At 46.0% G+C, this 12,571-nt stretch overlaps 1 protein-coding gene across 2 annotated transcripts in view; it reads right to left on the bottom strand.

The window, feature by feature from the left end:
- Window positions 1–12,571, bottom strand: part of TMTC3 (transmembrane O-mannosyltransferase targeting cadherins 3) — a 570,313-nt gene that overhangs the window by 405,302 nt on the left and 152,440 nt on the right. For both annotated transcript variants that reach the window (XM_086918002.1, XM_086918005.1), the window contains exon 4: window positions 12,239–12,338. In XM_086918002.1, coding sequence (XP_086774128.1) covers window positions 12,239–12,338 — 100 coding nt within the window. The remainder of the gene's footprint in view (window positions 1–12,238; window positions 12,339–12,571) is intronic.

The raw sequence follows: 12,571 nt of genomic DNA, 5'->3' as shown, positions 1-12,571 counted from the left end.
TATTCTGACTTTGTCCTTTGACTGAGGAAGACCTGTTTTGAAATCTTTGAGGTATATTTTGTACTTTGAAATGGCTACAGTAACAGCATCAGCTGGATCATCTGCACCACCACCACCACCACCACCAAGAGGACCACCACAACATCACATTGGTGGTCAAGAAGAAGAGGAGGAGGAGGAAGAGGAGGAGGGGACGAGGAGGAGGTGGCTGGAAGAACACAATACCCCATACCAACCCAAGCCACACATTGTATGGGAGTTTTTTTCCATCCCTGTGGGAAAAACGAAAGTGAATGCGGCAAAGGTGACTTGCCTTATCTTTGACATGGAACTTTCAAGGGGTAACCCAAATAAAAAATATTCATTTGGGAATAATACCATGATCAGGCACATGCAGCGCAAGCATCCGAACAACTATGCTGCCGCAGAGATGAGAGAACTGGCCAGCAACCTACACCCAGCACCTCCAAACGAAAACAACCCACTCCATCGGGACCAGAGACAAGGGAGACAATCCCTTGCATTCAATCACGGTTTTGAGAATTTAGGGTCACCTGTATTTTTTGTGGTAAGACCATCTCCTATGGTGAGCAGAGCCTAAAGCTCATCCTCCTTGCTGGTGACAACCACAATGGCCCCAAAAAACCCTAATTTTTTCCTTATTTTTTTTTACTCCAGTTGAGCCATTTTCAATTCCCTGTTTGTTGTTTCTCCCCATAAAAATAACAAAAAAAATACAAAATAGTTCATAAAAGCCAAAAAAAGTACAAAATGTTCAAAAAACATAAAACAACAAAAAGAAGAAAAAAACTGTTCTTTTTAGAACTACCTTCAAATTATAAAAAAGGCAATTTTAAAAAAAAACTATCATTCTTTTTTCCCCATGGAACGCTCCGCGGTGCGCGTACCGGGCGCTCCCCCGGCGCAAATAAAAAAAAATTGCTTTTTGCCCCGCGGGGCCCTTTTATAGCCCACACATCAAACCTAGGAGGTCAGGGGGGGTCTACTCTGCTGATGGAGGGACGGACTCCTGAAACGCGTCTGGCGTTTCAACTTCGGATGTGATTATCTGTGCTGTATGCCTGCTAGCAAGCTGCGAATTAAAAAAAATAAAAGACTAGCAGAATTTACTTCCGGTGGCTTCGATTTAAATTGGGTTCCTGTTCGAGTTGGGGGACAGACAGACAGACAGACAGACAGACAGACAGACAGACAGACACACACACACACACACACACAGACACACACACACACACACACACACACACCCACACACACGCACACACACACACACACACACACACACACACCATGTTGCCCCTCAACCGAGGACGCTACTCCGCAGCTGTTGGTTTACAAAACCTTTAATTTGAGAAACCGGCATTATTTGCCCGAGCACTACAATGACCAGCAGGCTACTGTGAAACTGTTCAAAATTAACATTAAAGGGTGGTACCTGGGAAGACCTTCGATATGTTCAATACCCTGAGAAGAAGGAGAGAGATTAAAGGACAGCATGAATGCCGGTTTCTCAAATTAAACGTTTTGTAAACCAACAGCTGCGGAGTAGCGTCCTCTGAAAAAACCACACGTTTCAGGGACGTTCTACTTAGTTGGACATTTCACTCACACAAAACCATAGAAATTCCCCCGTTATAGTTAGTTCAGCTAACTATATAACTTGTGCCCCCGCAATGCACTGCTGATGACGTCACATATTACATAATTCATGACATGGTCAGTGACATCACTGATGACATCTCAAATGACATCACTGATGACATTAATCACAAAAATATGAGGGATAAAAATATCTCATAAAAATAAAGGTTTCTAAGGGTCAGTGAAAGGAAAATGCACCTTGCTTTTAAAACGCTGTGTCATGCTTCATCGTAGGGCTGTTAACACACCTCTGTGATTACCCAACACTGGAGGTGGAGCAATAGGGAGGAAAAGACAATACAGCATACAGTGAGTAGTCAGTGAAAAATCAAGGGTGAGAAATGGTGCAGACAAAGTGGTAGTAAAAGCTGGTCCCAGGGAATCCTTATTACAATTTTAATATTAGGTCCCCTGTCCAGGGTTAAAAAGAAATTAGTGGATGCAAGGTAGAGGAGCTTCTAATGAGACTCCACCTGCTCAACTCTGCATGGTTTGGAGTCCCGTCTTAAATCTTTTGAGCAATTATTTAACCCTACATGAGAAAATCAGAAGAATACATTTCTCGGTGCAAATTATCTTAACACTGTGTGGCCACATATGTTTTGCACTAGACAAGAGCAAAGACATTTATTTCAGCTCTAAATGGGCTACAATGAAAGCTAGAGCACAATTTTTTAATAATGGATTTCACATGAGAGTGAGGATCTAAAGAAGCTCTTAGATGATTGCGTGAGCAATAGCTTTGAAAGGAAACAAACTACAGCCAAGAAGAAATGGGGTTCATTCAAGCTTCAGCAGAGACCAGTCTTGTAATTGAATGTCTGACTGCCTGAGGTTTACCTTTCTTCTGAATGTTGATTGAAATGGAATTAAAGAAAGATGTGTAATGTATATTTAAGGATCTTTTAGCATGTTAATAAGTAAAAAGTGAAATGTTGCTCATGCTGACTTCAAGGTCCTGTCCGCCATTTATTCGGCATCTTTAGGAGGTCTGAATACGCGTAGGGTCGAATCCTGGTCTACAATTAATTTGTTATCTTTGAATCATATTCTCTGCGTCCTGTGAGGGACTGTGTGAAACTTCTTATATCGGAGTGTATTCTTGTAAAATTAATGAATTTTGTGTTACGTAAAATGTGCAGATCTTCACAATTTCCCATAATGTAACATTTCTTGCAGGAGAATGGATGAAATCATAAATGTCCCAACAAAGACTAACTTCAAATCATTATGCAGCTTGGAGATCTCTACCTAACACATATACACAATGGGACAGATTCACAAAGGGCCTCCACCCTCGTGGCAGAGGCCCTGCAGTCGTGGGGCAGTCTCCTCACTCGGGTGGAATCTCTCAATGAGAATACTCATATTTTACAGAAGACACTTGTGCAGCCCCTTCTGTAATACTGGTGAACATGTAACACCAGCACTATCTCAAGTCAGTAGTCCTTCATTTGCTGGGGGGGGGGGTGAATCTCTTAGCCTCCAGGTACTACCAGTATGTGCCAGGGAGCTGTGTTGCAAAGATGTGTTCAGAGGCCACGCCCCTTTTTACACCTCTCTGCATCGCCCCAAGGGACCCTCAGTATTCAAGGGAAATTAATTCCCCCACCTACAACGCGTCAGGGTGCTGCAGGGAGGGGGCGGGGCCTAGACCTGATGCCAGATTTTTTATGTCTTTATTTTTTAATCACCCCCCTTCCTTTTAAATTATTTGGGGCCCTGGGGACTCCATCCCCTAGGGCCTACTGCTAATAAAAATGTAAAAATAAATACATTTAAAAAAAGAAATGGAAGGGGACCCCGCTGCCACCCTCCCGAGGCCAATTGTGGCCCCAGGGACCACATTCCCGAGGGCATGGCCATACATTTATTTATTTAATATAATAAAAAATGTAGGAGGGTGACCGCTTGGCCCCCCCTCCTAAGGCCTCTATTAGCCCCAAGTACCCCATCCCCAGGGGCTGTGCCTCTTTCTTTTATATAAAAAAAAAATTATAAAGGGAGGGGGGCCATATGGCCCCCTCCCACGCCATTCATGGCCCCGGGGACCCCATCCCCCGGGGCCTAGCCTTTCCGTTGGGGGCTGTGGGGGGACCCCAATTCCCCACGGTCCCACCGGCTCCCTGCCTCCTGCGGGAGCCGGCATTGCTTTTCCACACAGGGAGCTGTTGACATGCAGCTCCTCTTGAGGAAAAGCAATGTGGTTTGGATTTTATAAGCAACCTGCTCTAGCTTACAAAATACAAACCACAGTTTGCTATGACAGGGCGGGAGCCGCACGGCTCCCGCCCTGCCATAGCAAACAGCAGTGTCCCGGGGTTGGGCACCCCAGGAGCCGGCCCTGGGGAGTGGCGGTCCCCAGGGCCATGAAGGGCTACAGGAGGGGGGCAGCGTGCCCCCCCCCTTCCCATGTTTTCAAAGCCCCGGGAGGTGGTGGTCCCCAGGGCTTGGGGGTCCACATTTGCATCTTAGTGCCCCAGGGAGGTAGCGGTCCCCAGGACGTGTGGGAGGGGGGGGGGGCTTGAGCTCCCCCACACAGCTTTAATTATTCATTAAAAAAAACCCGGGGGTGGCAGTCCCCGGGACAGCGGGGGCTGTGTGCCACGCAAATAAATAATAAAAACCCTGGGGGTGTGGTGGTCCCCGGGGCATGGAGGCACTCCCACACATTTAAAAATTAGCCTGGGGGGTGGTGGTCCCCGGGGCTGCATGCCCCCCCCCCCCCCCCACTCTTAAATCAAGCCCGGGGATGTGGCGGTCCCGGGGGCAGTATGGGGGGATTTGGGTCCCCCGCATATTTTTTCAGTGCCCCCGGGACCTGGCCCACCCGGGGGCTTCAATACAACGAAGCGCGGAAGCCCGCGCTTCGTTTTTTTTTATGTTCTCGGCCAAATTCGGGCACCCACCCATATATATATATATATATATATATATATATATATATATATATATATATATATATATATATATACATACACACACACACACACACACACACACACACACACGCACACACACACACACACACACACACACACACACACAGACAATACAAGGATTCTCTGCATCTAAGGGGTGCTTTCATTGATATCTTTACATGAATATGAAATGTAAATAAAAATTCTATTGATATAAACAAATTATTATAATGTATGGAATTAAACTATGTATAAACGGAAATGCTACAAGTCACCCATGATGAACGAATCAGTAAAGATTGACACAGTATGCGCTTTAGTCTATAACAAAAAATGTCAGTAAATTATGCCCAGTTGAGTGCACTCCTTTACACAATGCAAGTAGCAGAACAAAGTACACAAAATGCTCGACGAAGGACTGAGTCAGTATCTCCGACCACAAGCCTCACACTTATAGTCTCCATGAAAGGGATGAACTAGGGTGCATAACCTGCGGATGAATCAAAAGGTAGCAGGATAGCCAAGGTAATTTGATATTGTGCTGTTCCTGGGCCGACTCACCACAAGAAAACTTAGGATTCGCAGCCGAGACCTTGGTACTCCCTGAGTTGCAAGCTGCAACGAGTGTGGTTTCTCAAAGTTCAGGAGTGGCAGGGAGGATGGACGTATCACATACTCCTGGATTCGGTGCACCACTGGTGTGCAACTGACCTCTCAACAAGACTGCCATTAGGACGCTTCTCAACGTCTCTGAATATTTCTGCCCTAGAATTTAAGGGTGACATGTAGACTGAACATGGGGGAGAGGTGGCGTGTGTGGTGGTGCAATTGTATTGAGGGGGGGGGGGATGAGACTGTGCCTATTGTATGCTCTACTGGGGAAACATCCTTTACAACGCAACTTTTACCACGCAGTGCCTTTACGACGCAACCTTTACAACGCAAACCATTACAACGCATTGCGCTGGGGGGCGCTCTAGGATAGGGAATAGGTTTAATTTACTATCCAACACCTTCCCTACTATCCACGGGGACTGGAGTTAGTAAATTAAACTATTCACTATCCAGCGCCCCAAAGCACTATGCGTTGTAAAGGCTTGCGTTGTAAAAACCGCGTTGGAAAGGCATGCGTGGTAAAAGCATGCACTGTAACGTCATATATCCACTCTACTGCCCATGTACCACAAAGGAGCAAAGCACAACTCCAGTAGCAGACAAGTGTATCCAGGAATAGGCAGGTCTTACCAGTCTGCAACTACAACAGAAAGCATCCCCATGAGAAGTTGGGTTGTAGCTTGTAATGCAACCCTAATGAGTAAGTAGAGAAAAATGAGACCATGTCTGTCACCTATTCCTAGGGAGAGGAGCTTGCTTGACCTTTTACTTCAACAGGTCAACAGCACCATACCCACAAGACGAAACTTGCTTGATCTCAAAATGCAAGCAAGAGTTGGGCTTTCTTTTCCAGGTCGAGGAATAGGGAATGACCTGACCGTCCAAAAGAGAATCCAGAACACTTGCACACATCGAATCTGACGTAAAGCCCATACAACCAAACTCCATTTTGTGCAGGCTGAGAATCCATTTTCTGCATCATCACTGGCATGTCTACTTTTTGAAGTAGATGAATTTTGTCTTCATCTTTCAAAGAACAAGTTATCCAGCTAATGACATTAATAAGACACCAAATGCACAATCTGTCTGGGAAAGGTGCTTTCCTGGCCATATCTCGACGCAGTTAGTGACAATAAACAATGTAATCTGAATTTACATTTTTACCATATTAGATCAAACTAATGAATCTTAAAATTAACATACCGATGTATTCAGATTACGTCAGAAATTCCTTGTTGGGACCGAAAAGTACTCTGCATGGTAAAAGACATGCACCCCTGCACTGAGTGCCCAACTCTACTTTTCTCCGGATCCATAATGCTGATTTTTGTTGACATAGGCAATCATGGATCATGAGTTTGAGCCATGACATAGGCCTGTCTTAAGAACTGCGGTTCTGTTGTACATGGAGGGGCGCCTTCAGCGCTACCCTCATAGTGGTAGAAGGCTTCCGCCTTCACCAAGAGTTAAGTAGTATTAGCGTGGTGGTGGCAGCATACTAAGTAGTGATAAGTAGGAGTGAACAGATCCTTTTTACCATGTCACTGGATGAAACCTACAGGCTAACTCACCTCTTAAAGTTCCACTGCTGTGTGCTTTACTCACCCTTGGCCTACATCAGGTTGATGTGGAGTGTTATAGCGGTGGAGTAGTGACTCTGTGGTGGATGTATGTATGCCTAGGAAAGGGTACATACAGAGGTAGAGCAGTATTGTGTGGTACATGTGTGATTAGTGCATGTGCTGAGAGTATGTATGCCTGTGAGGAATACATTACATGAGAGATGTAGTTCTGTGCAGAGCATGCGCAATGAAAAGCATGTGTTCTGATGGTTTGCATAATGAACGGTGAAGTGTTGTGCAGTGCACACATGCTAAGTGTGAGTGCTAACAGTGTGTGTGTGTGTGTGTGTTTGAAATCAGTACACCCTGTTACAATACAGAGAGGCTGCAGTACTGAACAATGCACGCAGACTGAATGCGTGTGCTGAATGTATATGTTTCTGTAGTGGGACAATGCACGGAGGGTACTGTGTTGGACAGGATGTGAGCTGTGAATGCACACTGAGTGCAAGTGTGCCCAGTGTCGGATTGGTAACGTGGGCATTCGGGCAATGCCCGAGGGGCCGGGGTCCGAAATCCTGCTGTGGGCTGCTTTTTTGAGCAGTCTGGGGGCCGATTTGGTTGGTGTCTCTATTGTTCGAACAGCCAGTGGCCCAGTGGGTGTCTGAGTGGCCTTTCTAGGGGCAGATGGGCGCCCATTACCTCCTGTTCAGCAGCAGGCAGAGGTGTCACTCCCTTTGTCTAGCTGTCCGGGCCTTTAACGTGTGTACATATTGAGCGGGGGCAGGGGCCCGAGTAGAAGAGGCCTCACTTGTTTACAAGTGTGTTTCAGCAGTGTAAACTAATGTGTGCATTATTTAAACCCCCCTGCTTTTTTTTAATAAGATTACACCGAAGCAGTCAGTTGAGGAATGGCATTATGCAAATGTGGGCCATTTTTTTTTCCGTGCCCGGGCCGATTTTCATTCCCAATCCAACACTGTGTGTGCCTGCAATGGTACATTACATGGAGGACCTTGGGTTCTATTTTGGGAAACCCAGGCCTGCCTGGTGAAGACATAAGGAGGAGACGAATCCTCCCCCCCCCCTCCCCCACCCCCCCAGACAGATTTGTGTATTGCTGCATTCATGTGATCTGGGAGGGACACAATCTGGAGGAAGAGACTCCCCCTTTGTACTTCAAAAAGGTGCTTTTTGACTCAACAATAGCTCACAAGGAAGGGGCCTGAACACATCTGAGAAGGTGACAGGGCTGATAAGGGAATCAAAAAATAGGGCTGGGAGACCAGAATTAACCTTTTAATACACATATAATTGTGGCTAACATCCAGGTGTGAACTTTGGTCACCCCAATGAACTATGTTGTGGGACAATCACCCTTGGAGTCTTTCTTGCTGACAGACAGCCTTTCAAGAGAGAAGAGAAGGAAAAATGTACACTTCAAAAGAAGCAGAATCCCAAAATAAAACTTTAAAGTTTAAGACCTTAAATCACATTTGGTGTGTGGAAAAGAACTATAAGGGGAAAATGACACCCCAAAAATAGGTCACCTGCCAATCAGCTAGACAGGCTGTGTGAAAATGGGAAGCTCCACATGACTTCTGTCTGTGATCAGAACTGGGGCCAAGGCCTGTTGGTCTCTCTGACGGGTAAGGGGACACAACCTAGGGAAACCAAAACCAACTGCCATGGAGCACCATGCTTGCCAAGACCAATGAGTTCTGTGAGGAAGAGGAGAGCGTTGGCGGGAGCTAAGTCCAGTGGGGAGCCCTACCGAGAGGATTCCCTGAGCAAGGTGTGAGGGATCGACTGTGCACCGATCTGGTCATTGCCCGTGTACAGTGTTGACGCAGCAACTCCCATATGCCAGTAGAGGGCCGCCATGGACTGAGCTGTGTACTACATCAAGTACAAGACTTGCAGTAAACTCATATGCCAGAGAAAGACCACAGTTGAAGTTACTACTGTGAGAGCTCTGAGATTCGTAACTGCCGTGGTGGAGGAGATTGCCGTGGTGGAGGAGACTGCCATGCAGGAGTCTGTGCTCGATCTGAAAAAGTACCTCGGCCAGCCCGTATGCCAGGAGGAGCTGCCAGTAAGACACTGCTAATTTGTTGAGGCTCTCGCCTGAGGAAAGACTGAGGCTATGCTCAACAGGTCGAGCCTGCACAATGAGAGAAATGTCCTTGACTGACCCTTATGGACGTAAGAGGATGACGTGGACAACGTCGCTACCTCACTGGGCTCTAGTCAGGAGCTGAAGGACCAGATTTACCCCTCACCCTTGTGTGGGGAAGATTAATTTTCCACATCTTTACACGTAGGGAGCATATCCGATCTCTCAGGAAGAGCGCCTGCAGATTTTGAGTGCTGTTGCCCATATCACTGGCAGTTTGAATTTCCTGAGCAAAATCCGACCTCTCGAGTGCTTGCTGTCCGGGTACACGCTGCAACACTGAACATTCCGAGCTGCAGGAGCACGCAAGGGTTGAACTGGGCCTTTGAGACCCCGGGGACTTGCTGCAGATGGTACTGAAGCACCAAAGACACTTTTGACTAATTGTAAAGAGTCAAAGGGGAACCCTAGAGTATGGCCTAGTAGTACTCATTCCCTGGATGCGACCACCAGTAAATGGGGAATAATCCGGACCATTTTACAAGGAAGGGGGTGAGGCATGGATATGCCTGATAAGAACTAGAGCCCAAACTTCAAGGGGATTGAATTGTTACTAATACATGCTGTTATTCCTTCGCATGTGTAGAGTTAGAAATAAAATACTTCTTATTGCTATAAAGGAGAGTATTTGACTGGACAAAGATTTTCTTTGACAATACCTTGCGAACTTTGAACACTGAGCCATGTTCACTAATCTGTAGCTACACCTCCGCCTCCCAGGAGCCTTTGACTGCTAGTCCACAGCTACCTCTGAGACCAAAGTGCAGAAGGGGTACTTGGCCCAGTTGCTCGGGATCCATACTAAGAGCCCGAATATGATGGTGGACCTTATTGGGGATAGGGACCGCCCGACAGGCTGTCAATGGTCCTGAAGTAGGCATTTTGATAAGGCGCTCGCAATACCTATATTTTGTATTGCAATTCAAAAAAGGGACACTTCACATATCCCCGCACTACGTGGCAGGCACCATGCAGTGCTAGTCATATGGTGCAGGAATATGTGGTGTCCCCCAGGTCCTGCGTCTGGAGACCAGGAGCAAAGGAGGCATGCTGGGGCCCCCTTGTCCCTTTCCGCCAGCCTTTTCATGGCGGGTTCACTGCCATGAAAGGGCCGGCGGAAAGGAATATCATAATCCCTATGTCGGTGCCGGGTAGGCACCGCCACCGTTGTAGGGACTACGAGCCCCTCCGCCGCAAGGAGCCTGACGGATGAATGGCGGTTGGTCTTTCCCACCGCCAACACGCCGCCCGCCATCGTAATGTGGCAGGTGGTGATTCAGTCACCGATGGCAGTGGGACCGCCGCTGACGGGCGGTCAGTGGCGGGCTCACTGCCATCGTAATCGGGCCCCAAGTCGGGCCCCGGGACATCTGGAGTATAGGGCCTCAACCACAATGGTAGGGACCAGTAACTCCTACATGCCTTGTGGCCCTCTGCAAGCGGGTCTGACATTTCTCACGTAAGCTTAAATAGGTGGTCAATAGTATAAAAGGCTTATTAAGTAGTTACTTCGGTAGAGAGGTCCTTCAACCCTGATTATCGCACAAAAAACTGCCAGATTTCCAGACTGCTGCCGCATCTAGTCCTACAGAGAGACCTTATACTGAGCCAAGTCTGAGACAAGAGGAGTTGAGCCCAGCTGAAGTTTACTTTCCTTTCGAGGGAACACACTCTCCAGGCTAGTGATAACTACAGCTGCTTGCAGTACAACAGGTATGCAATGCGCTGAATTCTAACAAACTCTAGATGCAAGTTAAGCTACTCCATGCTCTCACAGAATAGCGCTTTCAAGTCGGCTTTAGCACTGATAGGATGCCAGATGATATTTCAACAATGGTAGAAATGTTCATAATATTCTCACTGTTAGTAACATGTGTTAGTGCTGCTTTAATAATATTCACTATGGTTATGTTACATGCACTAAGTAACAGGATTAGACAGTTCAAATAAACACTTTCAAATATAAAGTGTCTTCTCCTTAGTGCAGTACTTCTATACGATATTGTAAAGCACAAAACTGGGTCTGGACTACCACTGAGTCCCTGATCCCTTTTAAGAGAACGTTAGTTACCCAGGGAGCACAGACAACACATTAACTATGCATTGAGTGAGGTTGTGCAGGGCTAAAACAACCTGCACTTTCACAATAAACCTTGGTACACTGAAGTAAGTTCAGGCATCGTTGGGTGGTAAAGTCAAATCTTGTTGAGCTAAGCCAAAGTCATAGTTTGTGCAACAAATCGGGGTCACCTAAAGTGCGGAAGGGGGTCCTGGTTAGGTTACCTCACATGCACAAAGATAGCAAGCACCAGAGACCCGGCTGTCAACTCTTAATTCCTTATACTGATGATGAAATTCAACAACTTGTGAGGTACTGATGCAACCTTACTCTGTATACAAGCTAGATAGTTTCAGCGGTACTTCCTACTGATGGCAGCACAAACAGCTCAGACAACTATTTCACAAATGAGACGTACAGAGGTTAAGTCGGTCAACTGCTGCAAACGATGGTGATGAGAAAGGCAGGACAAAGTCAGCAGGTTGCACCATAAACTCTGTTCAGTGGGATATGATTATGAACCACACCTCTCATTTTCTGAATTGAACTGGGAAGCATGCGCATACAGGTAGGGTTAGAGCTTAGCCAAAGCTCTGCTACAAAAGCTAAGGAAGCAGTGTCTGATCCTACCTTTAGAGGCCTGTCACTATATGGCAAGGTACCCACAGATTGAGTATCAATAAAGCACCAAGACACAGAAATGGTACCAATTGATGACATTCAGGTTTCCACAGCACAAAAGTAAATGAACCCATCTCTATTACAGAGTATACAACTAACATTGAGAGCAAAACCAGCAATATTTCTCACACTATCTAACACCATACAGTAGGTTGTTGTCTGGACTCGAATTTTGAAACATACATATTTGCTTGACATTAAAAAAGGTTTAATGCCCTGAACAACTTCATTACTATAAAGAGCCAAACAAAAGCTCCTTACTTTGATGTCGAAATGTGCATTTTGCATGTGTGCATGACATGACCAAAGCCAGCCGCCTCATGTTCCCAAACCTCTTTTTTGCATTTGTTTAACATGCACTTCCTCTTAGTTATGCCACAATCGAAGGGACTGAATGGATCATAGCTTCTATTCTGCCATAACTAGATCAGGAATGTCTTGTGAATCTATTTTGTTTTCACTGATGAATTAAAATAAATGAGATATTTGTTCTTATGTAAAATGCCGGCTTAAAAGTCAATGAAAAGGTGGAGCAGGCTTAGTATATTTGGTGTAAATTTACCTATAGTGTTATCCGGACCTTTGGACTTTGTGTAGAAGAGAAATGCAGCCAGAAGAAAAATCGAAGATAAAAGTTCCGCTCTTCCAACCACGCCTGTAACCTGCAATGGGAACAAAATGATGAATGAGTAATAGTGGCAGTGCTCTAGAAGATATGTTGTATTAGAGGAGAGGATATTGGAACAGATGCATACTGTGCCTTTGCGACTAAGGTTCCAACCCTCAATCCCTAAATTAGAAATTATGCAGTTCATTTGAAGGTACTACAAATCAGTTAATAGAAGTTCATGGGGCAAAATGCAGGAGGTAGAATGCTGCGTACCAAAAGCCTACA

Source organism: Lissotriton vulgaris, chromosome 1_1, assembly GCF_964263255.1.
Source record: "Lissotriton vulgaris chromosome 1_1, aLisVul1.2, whole genome shotgun sequence".
Lineage (NCBI taxonomy): Eukaryota > Metazoa > Chordata > Amphibia > Caudata > Salamandridae > Lissotriton > Lissotriton vulgaris.
The sequence above is the reverse complement of the archived record's forward strand: the minus strand, read 5'-3'. Positions and strand labels throughout refer to the sequence as shown.